Genomic DNA, 24552 nt, shown 5'->3' with positions numbered 1-24552 from the left:
AGGCCTGATGCAAAATAGTTGGAAACATCTTTCCTACTCTTTTCACTGTCCCTCAGGGTACCAGGGCCCTACCCTCCATCTCAAGGGTTTACCAGCACCCTTAACTATTCATTGAGGGCTAAAGTCTAGGAACAGGAGTTAGTTTTTCTGAATGGTCTGCAGGTTGTTCTTGGCTGCTGTTGAGGGGAGTTCACTGCCAAACGTCAGTGGGAAGGATGAACACCATTTTGCTGTCCTCCACTGAAGACTTACAGCACTCCTCCTGGGCAAGTTCCAGGAGTTGCTGTCCCATTGTCCACAGGGTTCCCAAGTGTCATGGATGGATGGATGGTTCTCCCTGGAGTGGAGAGCGGTGGGTTACTCAGTTCTGACTCTGAGCAGTCCTGCGAGCCATTCCTCTGATCAATTGGTCCCTTCTGACACAGCCCCTCTGTTTCTCCCTGCTCCCCTTGCTCCAGTCCGGCAGCTCTGATCTGTTCTTGGAAGGTGAGTGGGGGTGGACAGCAGGTGGGCAGGGGAAGGAAAGACGGTATGATGGGGGACAATGATTCTGCTGATTCAAATTTTTCCTTATCTTTTTCATTTTACATTTGGACCTTGACTTTTAAAAACCCCAAAGCCAAGAATTTGACTTTTGTCTCTGGTATTACCATGATAACATCCCCACGTGGCAAACGATGTCTTCTCTGGCTACCTAAATTGTTGGAAAGAAGGTTGGTGCAGTGTGAAAAGACGTACAGTGAGTGTGTGTGGGGGGGACTGGAAATAGCAGAGGTGGAAGGGAAACCATATCGATTCATATATCAAAATATTAGCCCACCACTTGTTTAATGACTTATCTCTGTAACTTCCTTTTTTGACGTCTGTGGAATACTTCAGTCTATGGGGCTCCTCCATGTTCATGTACATACACTTCCTATCTCTGGTAACAAAGTGTGTTCACAAATGCAAGTAACCAGACAGGTCCCACAGATGGAATAACCAGTGAAAGGGGTGGATGTGGGTGGCTTCTGGTGAAGCCAGAGAGTCCCTGGGGCTGCGTGAGGGAAACAAGACTGCCGGCAGCAGCGCTTCACTGCGTTCCCGAAAGTTCCGTCTCCCTGGCTCTCTGCTTCAGAGAGCAGATTCTCTCTCGGCCACAGGAGGGCCCCACTCCCCTGAACTGCCCTTTTGACGGACCGGGAATTCAGAGGTAAAAGGAGGACCAGGTTCAGCAGCAAAATAACAATAATTTTGTTTGTTTTGGGCAATGGATGAATGAAACACGGGGCAGCCACCCAACATGTCCTCAAATCGGTGATGTCTGTGGGTGGCATTTGCAGAGCATTCGTTTGACTGCACTTTGGACGAAAGCCCCTGGCCTCAGCCAGTCAACGAATACATGCATATAAAGTGCCCTAACAACTGCCTGCCCTCACCCCAATTCACACTCCCACACTGCCGGGGGAGGGTGCAGAGCAAGTGGGGACACCAGCACAAGTGTGCCCTGCTCCCGTGACCAGGGGCACATGGTCTTTCCAAGGGTGTCTCTGGGACGTCTGTGCCTGTCACAGCAAACACAGGGCAGGGGGCTCCTCCCTGACCACTGGCTCTGGGGCACAGAGCTCCCACCTTTGCCACCTCGTCCCCTTACGGGAATGGGTGTCACCCTACGTGGGGCCAGCTTCCTGCAGCCCATTTGGTATGGAGCAGCTGGCCAAACTGTGATCTCACTGTCGCTGGAAACCCACTTAAAATATTAACCGAGAAGATAAAGACGAATAATTCTTGTACCTCTGGGGCATATCTGAGTTTCCTTATCTCTCCTGTCAGCCCTGAAATGTTGCTGCTCTGCTGCCCTGTGTAAGTCCTGGGTTTTGTGGTCCTGGTCATAAACAATTAGGACAATCATTCTTCAGGGTCTGAAGCTTTTGATGGGCCTGTTTTCTGCATAAACTATCTACAGAATAACAAGGAGGCTGAGTTATTTTAAGCTAAAATGGGGGGGGGCTCCAGGGTGCACTGAAATTGCAGGATGGGGGCTGGAGGTCGGAAGAGGTGGGCAGAATAGGTGAGCTGGGACCCTCCTCCTCTCCAAGCCTCTGTGCAGCTTGGATGCAGCAAAACTGTTCCAGCGGCTGGTAGTCATGGCCGCAATCATCTCCAGAGTGGGTGATGCTGCTGAGGCCAAGAGAGACCACTGTTCCAGTGGGGAGCCCCTTTAACTGAGCTTTTACACACATTGTACAGTCTGGCCACGGCTGCTTCTTCCCGTTACCCAGGCTGGCTTAACTCCACTCCATTCCACGGGGTGTGTGAGGAGAACCAGTTTCCCCATTAACTCTGGGTCTGCGTTTTATCGACTGGGAACACCGGGATCCCGGTTCTGGGGCCATCTGTGACCTGTCGTGCTATAATAACTTGGTTTTCCCCGTGTTCGGCTCCCTGTCCAAGTACTTAGTGTTAAATCATAGGGGGAGGAAGTGTGAGCAGAGGAAAAACAGCACTATTACATGACCCCCGATGAGACTGCTGTGATAGAATTAAAAGCTGCCGCCCTAGGACATTCTAACAGATGACATTGTGAGGTTGCCAAGGTAACCCACCAGGATACAGTTTCAGCATCTTTGGGGTTGACTCTGGGTAAGGGAGGTCAGTCGGAGGTGAAGCCCAGCTGCCCAGGGTCAATCCCCTGACTGGCCAGTCCATGACAGCCAAGTGGAAAATCAAGGTTGGCCGATACTCAGCACAAATGAACCCAAGGTTGGCTCCTCGTTGGATATGCCAGGTGAAAGAGAATCAGAATACTGCAATACTCCAGATAAGTGTTCAATGTAGGTCACACAGAGCCTGAAAAGACCTAGATGCTAACAACTCATCCATTCATTCCATAAATGTTTATTGAACACCTACTGTGTACCAGGTAGGAAGTGTCAGAATACCCAGGGGGGATGGTTGAGAGTTATAGAAAGCCCTAAAAAATGCAGATCTAAGCAGGGGAAAAAAACATTTAAGATCTTTACAGACCGTTAGTACTCAGAAAAATGGTGAGTGGAGGAAAATGGAAATAATCAGAATAATTCATTAATCCCAAGGGCCTGGTGTTTAAAAAAAAAACTATGTGCAAAAATTTTATAGGGTTGAAATGGTTTGCTTCAAGGAAAAATCAACCTCTTGGCCCACCACAACCAATTTATGCTGCTTTTCCTTTTTGTTCTGCTTATCTTTTGAAAAATGCTTTGTGTGTTTTTTTAACTGGTTAACACCTATAAATGTTATTTTCTTTCTTCAACATAGTGCCATGAAAGGATGAGAAAGATTTCTGACAGGCCTGCCTGGAAACACTGGAGGCCTCACGGAGATTAAAGATCCCTCCCTCTGGCCTCGCAGGTGGGCGTTCCAAACCCCTGGTGGTGCCACCGGACACTTGTCCCCACACACTACTACTTGAACCTGCACTTGGGCTGTCACCTGGTCTTATTTTCTCCTAGGTGGCAAGCCAAGGGAGGGCAGAGAATGGGAAAGACTGGAAGTGCTGGTGGGTGGTGGTGACTGCTGCCAGCAGGTGGCGGGGCAGAAAGGGTGAGGGGCAAAAAGCAAGAACAAAAACCCTGATTCAGGGAGGGGGAAGGAAGGAGAACCGGGAAGGGTGTAGAAAAAGAAAAGCTCTGAGGATCAGTGGTAACTAGGAATTTCTGAAATGCAAATAGCCCTTCCTTACCCCCAGGGGAGGTGTTATTAGTACCAGAAGGGCCTCCTCATAACGCCTTCGGGGCTGAATCTAACCCTCTCCGCTGTGGACTCCCATGCCTAAGGCCCTCTCTTTGGGCAGAAAAGGCGCTTAATTAGATTATGTCTGCCGTCTGTTCCAGTCTTCTTATAACAACAACAACAATGATAACAGCTAAGTTATAGAATGCTTCCTAAACACTTTACAAACAAAATCCAGGAGGCAGTGCTATTTGAGAAATAAGGAAACAAGCCCAGAGCAGTTACGTCTCTTACCCAAGTCACATAGGGAGTAAGTAGGGAAGCCAGGAGGCCAACCCTGCATATCCGACTCTAGCGTCCCAGCTCCTAACCCCTACACTGTAATTTTGCTTTAAACAGTTTCAAGAAGAAAGAAATTTTATAATGTGCTCACTGCCTCACATCTTCACTTTACTAAAGGAGCCCTGGCCTGGAGCTTTATATAATTTTCTTCTTGGGCAGCTTAAAAATGCAGGGCGACATGGTTCCCCAGATTTTCTCATATCTTCTGGACACCCTAAATTGGTGGCATCAGATGTGGCAAGTAAACAGTGGCAATTTTCCCTCTCCCTAAGCACTAACTCCCAAGGAATAATTTCAGCAGCGCCAGGGCTTCCAGGGATGGGCCCACCTGAGGAATGGGGAGGAGGAATGATCCTCCGTTAACGATCCTCCCACCTTCTAGCCATAGTACCTTGGTAGCAGTCGCCCTCCAGAATCCCACCTCAGAATTTGAGGGATCCTAGTACCCCACATGCGCTCTCAAAACACACAGCCTTGGTTAGGAAGAGGAGAGAGGTTGGTACTCGAGCTTGGGACCTCTGAGCCGAGGGCACCGCGGGGTCGCTGGGTGGGTACCAGCGTGTGCCGCACGCGAGTTGTCCGCGGAGTGGAGGCAGAGGCACAGCACAGAGCACGTAGAGGGCGCGGGGCGGGCCCGCTGTCCCCGCGGCGGCTGTTAGGGGCCGCGCGGCTTCCCCCAAAGATGCAGCGCAGCATATTTTGCACATGAGTTCAGAGGAAGAGGAAGTGTAGCCGGCGGACGCGCGGCGGCGGCGGCGGCAGCGGGGGCGCGTCGGGACTGGAGCTGGAGCGCGCCGGGCGCAAGGCGCAGCGCGCAGCGAGCGGGAGCGCGGCTGCCGCGGGCTCCGACGGGCTCTCCGATCGCTGGAGGGACGGACACACAAGCACGGCGCGCCGTCGCCACCCTCCTACCCCCGCCCCAACTGGTGCCTACGCCTTCTCCGCGCCGCCTCCTCTGCATGGCACAAACTTTCCTCCCGGGACGGAACACACTGTTTCAGGGACCCCGCACCCACACCTTCTCCTGAGCTAGTCCGGAACGGTAGGTAGGCGCGCGGCAGGACTTGGGGTGTACGTGGGCACAAGCCCTTCCGTTTGGCCCTTTGGATCAGGACCCCTGTGGACAGGAGGAGACCTGCGTGTCGCCTCCCTGCAGGTTGCCGGAGCTGGGGAGTGTTTCCCAGGCTCCCGGGCTGCTGGAGGGCTCCTCCTCTCAACCCCTTTCCTCGCACCTCTGACCCGGTTTTGGATGGGGTCGTGCCCGATCCATGGGTCACAACAGTCTTGGGCCAACTTTTTCGAGAAAAGAAATCACCCTCCGCGCGCTGTGGGGAGAGGCACCCCACAGCAGTCTGCTGGAAGTCCAGGGCTTTGCCGGCTCGGGGCGGGGCTGGGATGGCGCCTAGGAAGGAAGCAGAGGGGAAGCTTCCAGGCTACAGGTGGGTCTGGGACTCTGCTGCAGGGGGTCCTCTGCAAGTATCAGGCGGGAGCTGGCAACAGAGTCCAGGAGGGCACGAGGGTGGGGTGGAGGCGGCTCTGGCTGCCCTTAATGCGTGCGCTTTAGGAGGTAGCTTTGCTCTCTGGGCAGGAATGATGGATGAGTGGGAGCAGACGTGCGGCACGTTCAGAGGAAGCCCTGCAGCCACTGGAGGCTCAGAGACTCCGGGCGCGGGGAGTCCCCGGCGCCGAAAACGGGCATTTCCCCCTTTGTAAGGGGGTTTCTTGCCTCGTCCTAACCTACTTACCTAGGCTCAAGGGACTGCAGTGTGGGTCTAGGTCAGGGTGGGGTGGTGGCGGCGTATATTTCAGGAAACCCAGCAGTCAGGTGTGCAAACCTTCCTCCCGAGCCCAGGGCTCTTGCCCTTCACCTAGAGTGTCGCTGTTTTTGGCAGCGAGAGCAGCGTGGAGGCCAAGGTGCTACACCCAGGCGCGCTCCCTTTTGCCTCCCTGTTGCACACGCCGGGCTGCCTCCTCTGGTTGTGGGTAGTTCCCGGGGACGCTGGGGGTGTCAGTGAGTTCGTTAGAGGGCTTATACACAAACAAACAAAAAGTATTTTTTTCAAAAAGTCTGGCATAGATCCCTATATTTGAGTGGTTGCCCTGGTTTCCAGCAACAGTCTCTTCTTGTAATTGGTACAGCTGTTTTCAGATGCTGGTCTGGCAGTCAGACTAGGCGTCTTCCAACCCCTGCCATTGTGTGTCATCTCAGGATAAGCGAGGCCCTGCCAGGAAGGAAGGCCGGCGTAATGTGAGCGACCTCTGGGCCTGTGGGTAGGGCTTGCTATGCACCCCACGTGTCCTTAGCCACCGGGATTCCTAATTTGTACCTCTCAACAGCTGAATTCCCCACTAAGTTCAAGTGACCCCAGATGTCACCAAACCCCACAGAGGGATTAAGCAACAAGCTGTTTGGGGCTCTTGGTGCATATGTGTGCTAACCTCAGTGAAATCACTTGAACCTCAGAGGGAGCTCTGCATCCTCTTTTGCCTTCAGTGGGGTTTCTGGCCTGAGAACTGGGAAGTCATCCTCTGGCAGCATTTGTATAACAGGTCGTTGGGTTGGTTTTTCTTTGTCTTTGGCTGCATGGACATGGGCAAGTGGAAGTCAGTGTTGTGCAGTTAGCTAATGGATTTGCTGCAGGAATTGAAAGACAACAAATTGGGGATACAAGTGAGTATGTCCTTTTTCTCCCTGTTGAGAAGGAATTTTTGGCTTACATTCAAATAATTGCTTTGTCTGTAGGGAAACAGGCAGAAAATCTTTGGCATGAGTGATGTGAGTTCCTGTAAAGCTACTCGTGTTCTTGCAATCTTCACTTTTCAGCAGAACTGAAATGATACGAGGCCACGACTTGGTGGGCATGGCGCCTTGACAAGTTTCTAATACGGTGGGCTAAAGAAGGGGCACCGTGACTCTTTCCCCTGTCCATCTCCTTTTAGAATATGTAGAAAAAGTGGGTATTTCTGGGTACAAATACCCACACCGAGAGCCTGTAATTTTGCTACATTGGTTTAATTACACATCTCCCCATCGATTCCTCCCTCTGTCCATCATCATTCTCACTTACTGTTTTATTCATTTTGAAGTAAATTGCGGACATTGATACAGGTCACTCCTGAACATTTCAGCACACATTTTATTATTTAGAGTTTAATTGATGTTCATGATTTCTTTAAGGTAAAATTTGTAGACACACAGGAAAGTGCACACATCCTAAGAGTATCATTTGCATAATGTTTTGACAGATGCGTACACCTGTATAACCCTAGTCTCTATCAAGAAAGAGAATATTATCCCAGAAAGTTCCTTTATCTCCATACCGCTGCTCTGATTGTTTCTCTCTCCAGTTTCCTTTAACCTGTGTTGAACCCGACGTAAATGGAATTCTTACAGCATTGTGTAAAGCTGCTTTTACTCAGCATGTTTTTGAGATTCACCCACGCTGAGGGTTCAGTACTTTGGTCTTCTTTTTTTTAACTGCTGAGTTATATCCATGTGATGCCTATGCCACAGTTTGTTTATATATATATATATCCCTCTGTTGATGGACACGTGACTTATTCTCAGTTTTGAGGAGCATTGTGAATACAGCTGCTATTAATATTCATGTATAAGTCTTCCTAAGGATGTATGTTCTCATTTCTTCTGTGTAAATGTCTAGGAATTGCTGGGTCATAGAACCTTCTAGGAAGCTGCCAGACCTTTTCCCATGTGCTTATACCACTTAACATTCCCACCAGTGAAGAATACCAGTGTGAGATTTCAGATATTATAACCTTATTTCCCTAACCCCACGTCAGGAGCATCATTTGACTATTACTCTTCTGGGGCCAGAAATCGGGACCAATGGAGACACTCTGGAACATGTTTTCGTAGGCAGAGGAGCCGTGAACAAACCCCGACTCCGAGTGTAGATGGGTTTACACTTAAATCACTGCAGACGATCAGATGAATATTTTGTTTTTAAGAAATCCGCAGGAAAGGGAATTCCATAGGGGAATGTACATTTGATTGTGAAAGAAGATCGACTGAGTGCATTCTACATAAATGAAAATAACCCCCAAACCCCACAGAATTCCACTAAACTTCTGCTGAGAAATTTCTGGGGAATTTCCACCAAATAGGTCTGGTGGATGTGAACTTGATAGAGTCTCATTGCGTTTCCCTGGCTTGGGCATTTAGCTGTTGAAAGGGGTTGTGTTTGCTTTGTGAGGACGATTGGATTTGGCTTTTTGAAGGTACAGAGAGCAGCTTTCCTGTTCAAGTGATTTGACCTGTCAGTGAAAACATGGTCCGTAGACACCCGCCCTGATTGTCCCGGCTGGGAAAATGGGCTGGTTCCTCTCAGTTGCCCTCATTCCTCGACCCCTCTCCGTGGGCCAGCAGCTGAATCTGGGCTTGGCTGATCCAGGAAACACGAAGTGAGCCTCCCGGCCTGTGAGGAACCCCAGGATGAAATTTTACATCTCTCCAAAGTGTCTCAGGGGGGCCCAAGCTTTGCGGATGGTATAGAGTCTGGAGGCATTGCACTCAGGGACTGTTTTCATCCATAGCCTGGTAGGTGCTTGCCAGAGAGTAGGGGCACAGTGCACATGGGCTGCACGATTCTCGTGATTCGTGGTAGCCATCTAGGTGACAACTTCTCTGGAGGTTGACAGAGACCTCTGAGTGCGGAGACGTCAGGGCCCTGGATGTATTTTATCAGAAGCCGCTTTCCCAGAGCCCGAGAAACAGCTTCAGAGGGATTGAGTGTAGGAAGAAAACTTGGCCCACCGTAAACTTTCATTGTAGTACTTCCATTCGTATTTTATTACAGATCTTGCTGTTGTTATTAACAAAATAATAATTATAGCGGCCACTTGCCACGTGCTTACTCTTTACCAGGCACCGTCAGGCCCTTTACCTGCCGTATTCTCTGATTTGAATCCTCAGGGGAGACCAGCACGATTATTACCTGCTCTTCAGCCTTGAGGAAACTGAAGTTTAGCGAGGTGATGTAACTTGCCCTGAGTTCACATTTTCATGTTTCTCAGACTGGGGAGACACTGTGGCTTTCTGGTTTCACAAACGTGCGTTCTGTCAATTTGGGCACAGATGCCCAAATACGCAAAGCCGTAGTATAACAGAGAAGAATACTGTTATACTGGACAGACAGAGTCCCAAGAAATGAGAACACGGAATCACTGTCTTTAGTCTTTTTCCTTTGTGTTTTAAGGTCGCTGACTTTGGGGCAGCTGGGGCCTGTCTTGAGGCACTAATTTTGGTGACAATTTGAGATATGATTGGTTGGTTACGACTGCAGTTTTATTGTAGGAAATGAAAGACATTGCCGGCTGTTAGGACTGAGCGTCTGTAGCTGAGCTGCCCAGGACGGTAGCCACCAGCTACCTGTAGCTATTTACATTTAAATGTGAATGAATGAAAAGGAAATAAGATTAAACATTCATTTCTGCAGTCTCACTCGCCACCTTCCACGCGTTCAACATGTGGTTATTGGCTGCTGACTTGGACGGCACAAACATAGGCTGTTTTCGTCATCGCTGGAAGTGTGTTTGTAGCGCTGCTCCATAGTAAAGCGTTTCTCTGTTTTCTTTCTGCTTAAGAATTGACAACACACTTGGCTGAGGCTTAGGGTATTTTTTTACTGACAAAGAGATAAATTTAGCCTGATTTTTCTTTGATGTTTACCTTTTAAAGGTTGTGAGCGTGTGATCTTTCCTCTCATTCACATTCAGTTTTTGACATAAATTTGAGGGGGTTTTTTTCCTCCTGAGCCCCCAAAAGGGGCTTTTGTTATTATCATTGACATTTTACCAAGATGCTTTGTCTTAAAAGATCCGGTGCAGCAGGCAAGCCATGGTCACTGCTTGAGCCCTGTTAATTCCTTGCTCTCCAAATAAGAATTCAGTTCAGCTTTTTACATATGCATTTGTATGGCTTGCTCCCTACCTGGGCTGAATTCAGGAAGAAAAATCACTCTCAGCGGGGTCAGAACCAAAGAGCTAGAAAATCAGGTCGCATTCTATGCGTGATGGCTACCTGCCAAGACTGAGATGGAGGAGATGCCATTTGGTACTTAACGGCTTCGTTTCGGGGGGTTGCTGGTCTGGCCTGTCCCATGGATGCAGGGAGTACCGCACAGGGCTGCCAGCTTCTGTGTTGAGCTGCACGGGCGAGTGGGGACATGGCTTTCTCCTCTTCTGTGCTGCACGCTATTCCAGAATCAGGTTCCAAGGAAAGAGGTCGCCAGCCCTCAGGTGGGGAGCAGCCTGACCAGCCACAGGTGGAAAGGCAACATCGGCTATGTTTTGCTCAGCCTGTTTTCTACTGACCACCTTTTCAGCTGCTTTGTGAAATGATACTAGATGTTTCCACCCTTCTTCACCCAGGAAGCCAGCTGCACTTCACTGACAGCTTTCTTTGGCTTTTCCAACGAAACTGTCTCGCTCCGGTTCCCGTTGGCAGGCAGGCCCCTTCACCGTCAGCCCTTGCGCTTTGTGGGTGTTCTGTGTCGTGTGTGTGTGTGTGTGTGTGTGTGTGTGTGTGTGTTTGAAACTCCCTGCATTGTATTTCACTCTGAGGAAATACTTTCTCAGGAACCACTCAAGTTTTACGGAATAGCTTCCACATTCTTCGGATTTGGAGAAATTGTTGTAATAGGCATTATCCATGAAGTTGGGTGGAAAGAGATTAGGTGAATCACGGCCTCTGGGGAATGGAACTTGACTATAGCGGGGGGATCACTGAATTTCAGGAATATCACGTGCAGGAATTGAACTGTTCATTTAAACCCTTCATTAACTTAGAGAAGTCTTTTCGGGATTTTTCTGGTGTTTTAGGACACCTTATAAGCACTGTTTTCAGTGTGGTGTAATTGTGGGTGTAGGTAGATTAAAAGGGATCTTCATGGTAGATAACAAGTCATGCCAGCAATAGTTAATAAAACATATTACTAAAAGTATATAATATAATGTAATGGTTAACATTTATACTGCTTTTTCTATGTGCCCGAGCTCTTCTAAGCCCTGCTGACTATTACCTTATTTAATCCTTACCCTACCAGTAGATCCTGCAGTCATGCCCATGTTAAAGTTGAGAAAACTGAGGTTGAGTTGCTTCCTCGAGGTGGAAGCACTGGGATTTGAGTCCAGGCGATGTGGCTCCAGAGGCTTGCACCCACGCCCTGTGTGCTACGGTTAAGAAGGTGAACTTGAGAGCGACGGGCAAATATTCCAAAGGCCCCTTTCCATCCTTTACCCAAGAGCATCCGTCCTACTCCTCGTGTGCCTGTCGGGTAGGGCACTGGGCAGAGCTGCCGGTGGGGCGGGGAAGATGCCACGGCTGCCTCGGAGAAGTTTGCTGGCACCGCGGCCCGGCCCCTGCAGCTGCCCGCCCACGCCTGCCCTTGGACGGGGCTGACGTACCCGAAACAACCTTCTGTCTGTCTCTCCCACAGCCAGCCTGTCTCGGAAGGTGGCTACCCCAGCCTTCCCGTTGCCCAGGTCACAAACCCTGGAGGAGCCTGGGATGCCCTGTTTTTTTTTTAATGTCTTATTTTCAGTCCACCAATAAATCCCACTTCTTACCTTCAAAACATGGCCAGAATTTGCTGTCCACACCTCGTCCTCCTCTGGTCTTTGTCCTCCATGGTCGGCCATGGCCGGAGTGGTCGTGTCTTCCCCTGCTGGAGACCCTCCAGGGCTGCTGTGTCACTCAGAGCAACACCACAGTTTTTTTTAAAAAAAGTATTGTATTGATTATGCTATTACAGTTATCCCAACCTCCCCTCTTTGTTCCCTCCAGAGTCTTCACCGGGCACGGCACGGCCCCCACAGTCTGCTTCCCACACCTCTCACTCCGTGTGCTACCTGCGGCCCCACTTCACCAGGCAGGCCCTGGAATGTTCCGGTCGGTTTGCACTTGCCGCCACCTTGCCCGCCACACCATCCCCCTTACTCCGTGGCTGCCCCTGTCAACTGCAGGATTTTGCTTAATGTCACCGTCTGGGTGAAGCCTTCCCTGATCACCCATTTAAAAAAACGCACCGCCTTCCTTTATGCTTGCTATCCCTGTGCCCTGCCTTATTTTTCTGTATTTGAAGTTCAACTTTTTTTTTTAAAGATTTTATTTATTTATCTTTAGAGGGGAAGGGAAGGAGAGAGGGAGAGAAATATCAGTGTATGGTTGCCTCTCATGGGTCCCCTGCTAGGATCTGGCCTGCAACCCAGGCATGTGCCCTGACTGGGAATTGAACTGCAGTCCTCTGGTTCGCAGGCCCACGCTCAATCCACTGAGCTACACCAGCCAGGGCTGAAATTCAACTTTTAAAGTTGAACTTTGTTTCTTAGTTTTGTTTATTGTCTGCTCGTTTGCTCCTGAAGGTAAGGTCCTCGAGGGCCAGGTTGTTGTTATTACTTTGTCTCTGGTTTCCCGTGGTGTCCCCGGCATTAAGACAGTGTCTTGCGTGCACTAGGCGCTCAGTCAAGGAAGGTGTGACGGTTTTCATGTGCCAGCTTGGCCAGGTTGTGGTGCCTCGTGTTTGGTCAAACACCAGTGTGGGTGTTGCTGTGGGGTGTGTTTTTTTAGGTGTGATTAACATTTCAATCAGTAGACTTTGAGTAAAGTAAATTATCCTCTAGGATATGGGTGGGCCTCATCCAGTCACTTGAAGGACGTGAGAGAAAAAAGGCTGAGGCCCCCTGAGGATGGAGGAATTCTGCCTGCATACTGCCTTGGGACTTAATTCTGCAGCTTCAGCTTTTCCCTGCATCTGTGGCCTGCTGGCCTGCCCCACAGATTTCCAGCCTGACAGTCCCCGCAGTGACGTGAGCCAAGTCCTTAAAGCAATCCTGCCCTACCTTCTCTCTGTCCAGTTTCTGTATATAGAGATCCCCTGCCTCCCCACACACCCTGGCCTATAGGTTTTGTTTTTCTGGAAAACCCTAATACAGAGGGTCAAGATGGAAGGGAAGAGAGTGCCAGGTGGTGGGTCCAGTGGAGGTAAAGGAATCGAATAAAAGGGTGGCACTGGCTTAGTCCAACCTGACTCCACGGCTCAGAAAGGGGAACGATGGGAGTTGGGGCTGGGAAGCAGGGAGGTTGGGGTGAGGTTCAGGGCTGCAGGCTGGCAGCAGATGTGACTTACGTTCTTTGAGCTGCTTGCACGATGCAGGGTGGTTAGTCTGGCAAAAGCTGGTAATAGGAGTCAGATGGATGGGAGACCAAGGACAGCTGGATGTGAGGAAGGCCTTTGACAGTCCTGGAATGGCGAGTTGGCCTGAGAAGGAAGTGGTGGGACTGAAAACGTCCACCAGCCTTTGGCACCTGGCCAGGTGAGTATAAGGACAGGATGATGGCAGGAGCTGGCTGATCCCTGGCACTTTGAGCCTGAGTGTCATGAGGGCAGCGATACGATCCACGGAAACAAGAAACCCAGGGGGAGGAACGTCGAGTTCTCTTTGGGGTAGGCATGTTCATCTGGAAGTGCCGGGAAAGTTCCAGGGGAATGTGCTGCAACAGGCCCATGTGTGTGTCCACCTAGACTTGGAGGGAAGATGAGCTGGGGGAGCGACTGGAGTTCTCACCTACCACAGGAAAGTGAGGCCAGTGAGAAAGGCTGTGAGAGCCGTGGGGGAGCCAGGGCACCCATGCCGTGTTTTTGAGCACATGCAACAGTACGTGTATTGGAGGTTCCCAAACTCTGTATAAAGGCACCCCCTGGTGCTACGGGAAACTCATGGTGGGGGCGGGGGCAGGGGCAGGGGGTATTTTGCATTTCCGAGGCAAAGACAGTGGTGCTTGATGTGTTGGACCCCACACTCACTACTAGCTTGAGGTAGTTCACAATCTCGACATGAGACAGCACCACATTCCTTTTGAGGACATCATGTCTTCGCAAAGCTGGATTTTGGGAGGTTGCTAAGAAAGCCACAGTGGACCAGGTAATGGTGATTCCAAGGTTTAAGAAGCTGTTCAGTGTCCGGCAGAGGCACCCATCCCATGAGGGCATCGTCATGGTAATGTAAGAATGAAGGGGAAAGTTTCTTTCTTTCAATTTCTGGGTTCTATTTTTTTTCAAGAGGCTATTACGTTGTTTGGACATAAGTATTAAGTTGTCTGGATGTGACTGCTTAGTAAGTAGAACTGTAGGTATTATTTTTTTGTCCAGGGAGTGCCGTGAAAAATGTGCTGAGACACCATGGGCGCTTGTTACATGTCAGGTGCCACTGGAGAGTCTCAGAACCTTTGCCTTGTCTTGTTCTGGGTGTGATATGTGGACTGAAAGAGTCAGAGCGGGGACAGAAGGGTAGGGGAGAAAGGAGAGGTCAGAAGGGCTTCCCCAAAACGTCATATTTCTTCCAAAATGAAGTCGTGAAGCAAATAATGGAAAATGGAAGCATTTGTGAGATCCAGGTAGCAGATATGTAGATGTCTTTTTTTCATCTGTATCCATATGTTGTCGGTGGTTTATAATGAAAATAATATTAAGAGAGCGACAGAAGGAAGGCTGGAGAGAGAGGTGTTGGGGTGCACCTGTGTTTGGGAGGCAGCAGAGAGTCTGGGAAGGGAGCGTCAGAGCTACAGAGAGACTCGGGAGTTGGGAAGGTGGGGAACCAAGGGGGTCAGCAGGGCCGCGTTCTTCTAGACTGTGGTTCTCAGCCCTGGTTAAGAGGCTTACGAAAGATCCTGGGCCCCACTGAAGCCTGGGTGCTAGGAGATTGGAGAGGCCAGGAGTGGGGGAAAAGGCTGGCTTTGCTCCTAGGGGTTGGTTCTCCACTCTGGCTGCCAGTTAGAACCACTTAGGGGGCTGTAAGGAACACTGGTGCTCCGTCCCCACCCCAAATGCCTGGGCATCAGGACCATAAAACAGCTCTCCAGATGATCCCATGGTGCAGCCAAGATTGAGAACTGTTGTCATAGCTCAGAGTTTCTCAAACTTGACTGGGATTCTGACTTTACTGAATCACTTCTTGAAAAGTAGATTCTGATTCACAGGCCTGGGTGGGGCCTGAGTTCCGCATTTCCCACAGGCTCCCAGGGATGCCAGTGCCACCCGTCTGGGCACCACATTTGGAGTGGCAGGCTTTTCATTGAGCGGGGTTGTGACATAGACTAGCAGGAGATCAGAAAGGTTGTCTGCAGAAGAAATGGGCTGGGATGTGGGCGTGGGGTGGGGTGGTAAGCAAGTGTTTTCTTTTGATAATGTAAATACCCTTTGTATTCCTTATCTTTTGCTGTGTAACAAATTACTCCCAAACTTGGCAGCTGAAAACAATAATAAACATTTATTATCTCAGAGGGTTTCTGTGAGTTAGAAATCCAGAAGCAGCTTAGCTGGGTGGTTCTAACTCAGGGTCTCTCGTGAGGTGGTGGTTTAAGGTCTCAGCTGGGCCCTGGCCAGGTAGCGCAGTTGGTTAGAGTGCAGACCTCCTATGCCAAGGTTGCGGGTTTGGCCCCGATCGGGGCACATAGGAGAATCAACCAATGAGTGCATAAATAAGTGGAACAGCAAAGCAGTGTTTCTCTCCCCCTTCCTCTCTCTCTCTAAAATCAACAAATAAAAATTTTAAAAAATATCGGTGGGCCAAAGGCTATTCTGGAGCTGAAGGATGTGCTTCCAGGTGGGTGCTGGGCAGAGGCTTCAGGTCCCTGCCCTGGGGACTTCTCCGTAGGGTTACTAGGGCCGCTCTCTGAGCGATCTCGGAGAATGCAAAGTAGAGCCCACGTGGCTCCTATAGCCTAGCCTTGGCCATCACACTCTTCCTTTCTGCAATATCCCACAGGCTATACAGACGTAAGCCCTATTCAGTGAGGCAGGAATCTCTCATCAGTACCAAGAGGGTTGCTGAGGGCCAAGCTATAATCCTCTTCCTGTTTTCAACTAGGAAAATAATGCATGCACAACAGAAAACTTGAAAAATAGAGGAAACCATAAAAAGAACGTCACCCACAGTCTCGTGAGCCAGAGGGAAGTTCTGTGAGCATCGTGGCCTGTGTCTGCCAGCTAAAAAAACAATGTAGATTTTTATATAGTTATACACCTAGATGTTGAAGAGTGGCCCCTCACAACCACACGGTTTCAGACAGATAGTTCTTTTATTCACCATCGATTCAGGAGCACTTTCAATGAATTTTACTTATCCTTGGGTTTCTGTCTGAGATTTCGCTTGACACCATCTGATCGGTTGACTGAATTGTGAAGTTTCCATTTACATTTCTGGGTCGAGAGTGACAACCCTCTTCTGTAAAATATTATCAGTTTGGATCATCAGTTCTTACTTTGGGTGACTGGATGAGACTAAACACACTCCTGTCTTCAAATACGGGATATGGGTGTAGAAATAGAAAATGAGTTTGCCAGCTTACCCAGCATCATTGCCCATAATTGTCCTGTCTCTGCTTGCTTGTCATGAGCTGTTGGCAATTGTTAAAATTAGTTTTACAGTTTGCCTCAGATTAGCGGCAAGAGTGCTAAATGAGGGTTCACTCTTAATGAAACTAATTTGTATTGGAAAATATAACTACATTTATTGCCCTCATCATTTAAATGTGCGCATGCTAGTTGGTAGAAAAAAAATGAATCTTTAAACTCAGGTTTTTTAAACCGTCGCTGAAAAACCATTCTTTAAGGAGGCGATCTTTTTTGAAGTGTTCAGTTTTTGTTTTTTTTTATCCAGTGTTTTATGGGCATCTTGGGAAGCATTTCAGAAACAAATTAGAAATCCTTTTAACATAAAAATTAAATTTCAACATTTAAAATGACACAGGACATCGTGCCCCATTGCCCATCGGCTTTCTCTGAGCCACGTCTGGGTGATGCGCTCTCTGTTTCCGTCACAGCAGTTTTCTCTGAGTGCCCTGCACTCCGCCTGGATTTCCCGAACTGCCAGCCTCCCTGCTCTGGGTGCGTCTCTCTGCTCGCTGTCTTTCTCCTCCTTTCACTTTGCATCTCCTTCTTTCACTTTGCATCTCCTTGAGGGCAGGCCCTGGTCTTCCCCTTCTTATGTTTCCTGGTTGAGCACCTGACTCAAAGCAGACCTTACCAAGTGCACGTTGAATGAATGCATGCGTGCATTTGGAACATAAATCCCCTCCCTCATGGAGCTGACAATTTTTGCACGAAGCTGGTCCACCATGTACCGAAGACGTACCCCATTCTAGGTTTAATGCAGAAAGAACTGATTTTCCAGACTGTCACTATTTGAGGGGGTTCTTTGCTTCTTGGTCATTTGCAATGTCCAATGTCCATCCTCTCATTGCAGTCGAGTCTCAGGACTTCCCAGGACAACTTTATTTTCTTCCCTAGTCCGTGTCCAGTTCCTAATTGCTTTCAGCCAATTTCTGCCGGTTAACTCTAAGTATATATTTTTTAAGATTTATATATTTTATTAATTATAGGTTAATGTAAGTAATACAATTTAATTAAATCAATTAAACATTAAATAAATTAAAATTTTAATTAATTAAGATTTTATTTATTAGGGAGAAGCAGAGGGAGAGAAACATCAATGTGCCATAGATACATTGATGGGTTGCCCCTCACACACCCCCACCTGGCCGTGCCATGTGCCCTGACCCAGAATTGATCTGGTGACCTTTTGGCTCACAGGCCGGCACTCAATCCACTGAGCCGCACCAGCCAGGGCCTAAGTATATTCGGCTCTTTTCCTGCTGTCTTACCACAGGGATGGGAAAAGACCTCCTCTGTTTCTGCTGCCTTTCAAGACCTTGTGCATGGTTTTTCTTGGTACCTTGATGCTACCAAGATACCACGCCGTGCACATGGCTCCAGGGATGTGTTCTGGGAAGACAACGATATAAAAAGAAGGAAAAAAAGCCTTCCGAATGATTGTCAGATAAGCCTTCCAAATGATTGGAAAGCTTATCCAACAATCAACTCACATAAAACCTATAACCTGATTCACAGTAGGTATCAGTGTGAAGTGACTATAGGAATTTGGAGGGTGCAGAACGGTAGCGGTTGGACGGGCCGTGGAAAAGCACTGGGAACATTTCGTTACACGCAGGTGATTTTAGCATGTGTCCTTTACAAAGCAGAAGACGACAACAAAAAGAGAAGTAACTGTGAGTGGCACTTCTGCTCAAGTTTTCACTCAGTGAGCTGATGCTGCAGAGCGAACCGGAGGTGGAGGGGCCAGTCTGTTGGTCCCTAAGAGGGTCTCATCTTCCACCATGCCTCTGGTGGAGTCAGCATCTGGCCGCCCTGAGTGTGTAAAGGGACTTGCTCTTCATTGAAAGGACCCTGCATGTACCCTGCCGCCCAGCAATCCCGCTCCTAGGTGTTACCCTAGAGAGAAAACTTATGCCTCATAAAAACCTCTCCACGAAGGTTCGTAGCCGCTCTATGCATCCACCCAAACTGGAAACAGACTAGATATCCTCCCACGGGTGAACGGCTGAATCAGGGCCCCTCGCTGCAGGCCAGCTCCCCCAGGGGCTTGACCAAGACGGCAGCTGGCCGGGGTCATTTTGGGCAAACTTGGGGTGTGAGTTACAGGTTGCATGATGAATCACCCTAAAATCTAGAGGCTTAAAACAGCCATACTGGTGTATTTTGTTCAGGAATCTTCCGTTTTGGCAGGTCTTGAAGGAAACAGTCTGTCTTTGCTCCGTGCGGTGTCAGTGGCTTAAGTGAGGCAGAGGCTTGACTCCCAAAGGGGTTCCCTGGCCAGGCAGTGGGCAGGTTGGTGCTGGCTCTCGGTTCCTCTCCACATGGGCCTCTCCTTGGGGCTGCTTGGGCTTCCTCACGGCAGGGTGGCTGGGTTCCAAGAGTAGACATCCCAAACGCAGGCAGCGGTCACTCCCAGTTCCTTAAATCCCGGATCCAGAAACCGGCGGTGCCATTCCGCCACGTCCTGTTGGCCAAGCAGTCATGGAGCCCGGGCCCAGAGAGGGTGATGTAGACCCCACCTGCGTAACAGCAGTGTCAGAGGGTTTGGGGACTGCGTTTAAAAACCATCCTGTTTGTCATTTACCTTCGGCCTGACTCGCTAGAGGCTCTGCCCCCTGAGGAAGATGTGCCTGGGTATGGTCGGCAGGAGGGAATGCGTGCTGCTGCACTGGAGAACATCTTGCCTGCTTCGGCAAGCCTGTCCCCCTGACCCTTCGCACCTCTCAAAGGCCCAAACCCAGCTTTTGCCCCAAGCATCTTAGGAGATTCTAATGTGAACATGATTTGGAAACCTCCCATATTGAACAGTAAAGTTTATGAAACTCTACAATAAGGTAAGGCACTATTATCGTGTCTTATTTTCCCTCTTTTTGTAAGCTACATTTTTGTGACTTATTTATGCACAGAAGTGACTGAATATAGTCACTATATTTTTGGAATGATATAAAAGTCTTTTCTGTTTTGACGGGGGTGGGCGTTGGTGGAAGAATGAAGGAATGAACTAAGAGGGTCGCAGGTGTGCCAGGAGGGTCTTGGACACAAAAGAATGAGAGGTACGAGTTCACACTCAGGTTTTGGTGGCCAGCAACTTCTTAGCACGTCTCCTTTTCCAGGGAGATCTGTGCTGTAAGAGCAGTTGCTTAACCAGGGTTGCACACACGCCAGAGAAATGAGTCTCTAACATTTGAGACACCACAGATTCACCGATATTACAGTTTTGTTACCGTTTGGTCCTGTTTATCTTATCTCTGACTGGTTGCATAGATGATTTGCCTAGAGCTGCGTCATATCCTGTGAAACAAGCACAGTGCCCTTTGGAGTGAACTTGGCAGAGACCTCAAGTTTGGGACGGTCTGATTGAAACTTTAACTCAAAGTTTCAAATTGGGAGTTTTTCTAATGTTCCTTGGCACCCCTCCACCACCACCTGCCCAGCCTTGCCTGAGTCTTTCTTACTCATCTGGGTAACCCTCTCCTCCTTTTTTTCTGCTGTCAGGGAACCAGTCCTAAATAGAAGAAATTACTGTTAATCAGACTAAAGTGTGAGTGGCTACCTGGAGCTTAGTGTGTTGCCCTTCCCATGGAGTTTTTTGTAGTTTCCAAAGAGATGCTGTGGTAGAGCGAGTCTGGTTTCAAAGGAGTGAGTCTCTAATGCTAGGACTTCCCTAACAGGATGGGAGGAATCTCCCCAAGAATGGGAGGATTTTTGAAGAAGAGGCTTCTTCTTGGAGATTCTCAAACACTCCGTCCTTCTCAGGAAATGAGTGACTGGGTGAACCTTTGGGTTATTTCCGGTTCTGTTCTGGTGGTAACAGTGCTCATTTCAGCAGGGCTACCCGGTCCCCAGTACTTAGGAACCTCTGCTCTCCATTTTCATTCTGCTTTGTCCAAGCAGATGCCAGCCGACTTGCTTTTTAGCAGTTAAATATGCAGCCTCTGTACAAATCAGCCATTAAATTTGCAGAAGTAGAGTATTTTACAAGTAATCAGTCCATGCAGATTGCACATAAATCATGTCTGCTCCGGCCCTTTGGACGCTAATGTTCCCTTATTAAGGCATAAGTAAGCCTTCCTGTTCTCATCCATCCTTCTAGACTTCTTTTACTTACTGCAAAGTAGAGCCTGGTTTGTCGCTACGCCACCCTCTTCCCCCCCACACCTTTTCTGAGGCTCATTTTGTTTTTTCTGGACCTTGCCAAATTGCCTTAGGAAGCTGGGTACCTTGTGAATGGATGGAGCAAAAGGAAATTCTTATCTCTGAAAGGAAGCGGTTACCACGTTTCTGTTTGTGATATTCTTGGCCGGTGAAAATTTTTGTGAAATATGTTCTGATGGCAGCACCAGCACCCCAGGGAGGGGGGAGCATCGGTCATGCGCGGCGCACAACAGGAAAATGCCTTCCCCCCAAAGTCTGGGGAGGGGGAGGGGGCGACAAGTCATTTCGTGAAAGTCATTCTGCTCAAATAAACGAAGACCCTTCGTTGTTTTCCACCCCCTGGAAGACGGAAAGCTCAGCCACCCCAACATGCACATTGTTTTAACATTTCCCATTTTCTTTTCAAACTGTGGCTACACATCTTCACTCGAATGCACGTGGGTTTCTGCTTCCAATTTCTCTAGCCCTGCTATTAGCGTTCAGCCAGTTTTTATGTTGGTCTAAAATGACTCCGTAAGAGCATGGAAGCATGGTATTATTCCTGGGGTTTGGTCTAGAAAAGGAAAAACGGGGACCTGTAGACAAGGCCCATAAAAGTACTACCATCTTCTTTCAGACATGTTTCATGAATATAAATTCCTGTCTAAATAATTACTGTTGAGGGTAGAAGGGACTTTGGAGTTTGGAAATTGTAACAACAAATTATTATTTTCTCTTAGCAGCCACAGTGAAGGCGACACCTCTCTCCCTCCCCCATCTCTCCCCCTCTCTCTCGAAGGTGGCCTGGCACTAAAATGCACTGTATGGCTTTTTAGGTCCCGTTTTAAAATCACATATACAGGTCATAGTGGAACTGAGACACTCTGAGGTAGTATTGTCCTCAGATTTTAAAAAAAGCTATAGAGCAGGTATGCTTTGGGTGACATTTAAAAAAAAAATCACAGGATAGCTGATAGTGATATCTTGAGAAGAGGAGCCAGCCTGGGTGCTGAGCACAGGTCATCTGGTATGTGGGCCATAGATTAACTTATACTCTAGTAACTATAATGGCTGGGGTCCTTAATGTGTTCTTCAGGGAAACGATGAGGTCTTTTATGCTATGGTGTTTAAAAACAAAATCTCAAAAAACGTCACTCTCCAACTCCCTCCTCCTCCCCTTTTGCTGGCAGCTGCTGAGATGGGTTGCGGATTGAACAAGTTAGAGAAACGTGATGACAAACGGCCTGGAAATATCTATTCGACTTTGAAGAGGCCTCAGGTGGAAACCAAGATAGATGTGTCCTATGAATACCGCTTCCTGGAGTTCACGACCCTGAGTGCCGGTGAGTACAGGCACCCTGGCGCTCCTGGTGCCCGGTGCGCTGGGGCCCAGCCTCACACTGCAGCCCCGCCCTGGGCAGGGTCTTCAGCTGAGGCTGCCTGGTCAGTGTGGGGCGTGGGGCGACCGACCGGGACCTCCTGGGGACGTGGGCAGGGTGGGGCGGGCTGTGGGAAACTGAAAGGGGTGGACCTATCCCAAGAGGACTGTTACAGAAATCCAGATTTTTCATGGAAAACCCTTTCCCATTTTAAAAGATAGTGACTAATTAAAATGATAACAAATTAAAACCCTATGTGAGCCAACTGGTACACCTGAGTGGGCTGAATTTGGCCCATGGGCCAACCCGTTTGCAGACTGCATTTCATGCCAAGCCACGTGGAAAGGGAAATCTGCCTTATCTGATACCGGTACCGTCTGCCCATCCAGCCAAGTTCATCTGCCCACTGTTCTGCTGCCTTTCAGGGGTGCTTGTCCATCTGGGCTTGGCTTTGCCTCGCCTGAGCCGGAGGGTTTCCGGGTCACCTACCACTACCATTGCCCCACTGGTACGGGGGTGACTGGCAGGTGGGGTGGTCCATGACGTCATCCCGGAGTGTTTGCTGACCATTATTCACTGTGCAGAGTATGGGGCTGGGCCTCTGGGGAAAAGGTTTCCTGGGGCTGCTCGCCTGGCAACAGAGAAGACTCATACTCACGGGGAAAAACTCAACATGGGGTCAGTGTAGGTTGGAGAACACGTGAAGTGTGTTTTCGGAAGAAGGGAGCCTTCTTCCTTTTGGGGCAGCAGGGTCCGGGGGGCCTGGAAGTTGGGCGCAAAAACCAAGCGCTACAAAACTAAAGCATCTTAAGACACTTCCTCCCTGGGCTTTGAGTGTGTTTTAAGCTTCCAGTAACAGAAAGAGAATTTGTGGGACAAGCCCTCTAGCTCACGGGTGTGAGTCCCAGCTTGACTGTGGAGTAGCTGGGCCTGCAGCATCCTCAGCTGTCCAGTGAGAAAATGCATATCCACCTCCTAGGGTGGCTGTGACAGTTAGAAGGGGTGAGCTCAATGGGTGACACATAGTAGGGTCACCAGTGTTACTGCCACTCCTCTTCCCCCTCTTGGACCATTCCTGTGGTGACCACCTCTAGGCCGAGTGAGGCCCCACCTGCTTCCAGAGTCCGGAGAGGGATGGCCAGCTGAGTGTCTCTGCGGACACCTTCTGTGTATCCCTCCAAGTCCCCCAAACTGTACCCCCAGCTGCTGCCTCATCCGATGGCTTTCTACTGGCGCCCGTGTTGAGTAATGTCACCACCATCCTCCTAAACAGCTGAACTTGACACCTTCGTCCTCTGTGACCAGGCCTTGTCCTCAGCCACAGTGTCCATTCCCACGCCTGGTAGAGCTGCCTCTGAACATGCTTGTGGTAGAGCTGATACAACAGGAGCAAATCCAAATGCAAAATTATCTGGAGCGTCTGGTTATCCATTATTTACTTGTTCAGTGAGTATTTGAGTGCTCACAACATTCTAGGCATTGTATTTAGAATGATTGAGGAAAAAAACCAAAAGCATGTATAAGAAGAAAGATTGGAAGGAAATATATGGAGATGTTAAAAATTGATTGTCAAGGTGCTGCAATTATGGGGCAAGTCTTTATATACATACACATGTGTGTATATAAAATTGTGGTTTATTTCTTCTGTTATTGACGAGATTAATCGGTGCCGACCTCCTGTCTTCTCGCTGCTTCTTCACCCACAATCTGAGTTACTTCCCTGACCTCCCTGTCTGTGTGCTCCGCTCGAAGCACCCACAGTTTTCTGCATTGTGCTCTTTCTGATTGCATTGCCTTTTTTCTGATGATGAAATGAACTTACACCCATTATAAAATGTTAGAAAAACATTTTTAAAAACCCAACTGACCTCCCTTCATCGGCCCTTGTCCTGCCGTTCGCACTGCCCTTCTGCTCACGGTCCTGCCGTGCCCCCCCTCAAGTGACCCTGGCTTCCCTCTGTCCTCGTTCTCCTGCCATTTGTGCTGCATGTTCTGCCAATGGGCCTTGATGGTTCTAGAAGTCCCTGGGCCTCCTCAGGGCTTTGGCACCGCCTGTTCCCTCTGCCTGGAAGTCCTCCCAGACATACCCTTCACTCAGACTCTTACCCCCTTCTCTGTGGAACTTTCTCTGACTTTTTAAAACTTCGAACTAGTCCTGGCCAGTGTAGTTCAGTTGGTTGGAGCATTGTCTTGGAAGGGTGCAGGTTCAGTCCCTGGTCAGGACACTTGCAAGAAAGCAGCCATCCCGTGTTCCTCTCTCACATCGACGTTTCTCTCCCTCTCTCTAAAAAGCAGGGAAAAATAAAATAAAATTTCCATGGATCCTCCAATCCCCCATCCCTTTCTCCTCTTGATTTTCTCCACAGCACTTCTTACCATCTGACTTGCTGTATTTTGCGTATCGTTATTTGGTTCTGTATTTGTTGTCCACTTTCCCTTCGTGAGGAGCTGGAAGCCGTCCTCGTGAGCGCAGCGTGGGGACTGAGTCTGTTTCATCCTCTGCTCTGTCTTAGTACTTAAAACAATGCCTGGCGCACAGTAGATGTTAATAAATATTTGTCAAATGAATACTCAAAGTATATTTTTGTATCCTG

The 24552-nt window shown here is 49.0% G+C and overlaps 1 protein-coding gene across 3 annotated transcripts in view; it reads left to right on the top strand.

Annotated features, from left to right (window-relative positions):
* The first annotated feature begins 4744 nt into the window (after positions 1 to 4744).
* Positions 4745 to 24552, top strand: part of RFTN1 (raftlin, lipid raft linker 1) — a 187348-nt gene continuing 167540 nt past the window's right edge. Inside the window, exons 1-2 of one of the 3 annotated variants that reach the window (XM_037143962.2) lie at positions 4745 to 5074; positions 21770 to 21922. In XM_037143962.2, the coding sequence (XP_036999857.2) occupies positions 21778 to 21922 (145 nt within the window). In that variant the 5' untranslated portion in view covers positions 4745 to 5074; positions 21770 to 21777. Of the gene's footprint in view, positions 5075 to 6570; positions 6704 to 21769; positions 21923 to 24552 lie in introns of those variants that run through there. The other 2 variants (XM_037143964.2, XM_037143963.2) reach the window with 2 other exon arrangements.

The sequence above is a fragment of the Artibeus jamaicensis genome, unplaced genomic scaffold, assembly GCF_021234435.1.
Source record: "Artibeus jamaicensis isolate MK-2021 breed Jamaican fruit bat unplaced genomic scaffold, CSHL_Jam_final contig_519, whole genome shotgun sequence".
Lineage (NCBI taxonomy): Eukaryota > Metazoa > Chordata > Mammalia > Chiroptera > Phyllostomidae > Artibeus > Artibeus jamaicensis.
The sequence above is the reverse complement of the archived record's forward strand: the minus strand, read 5'-3'. Positions and strand labels throughout refer to the sequence as shown.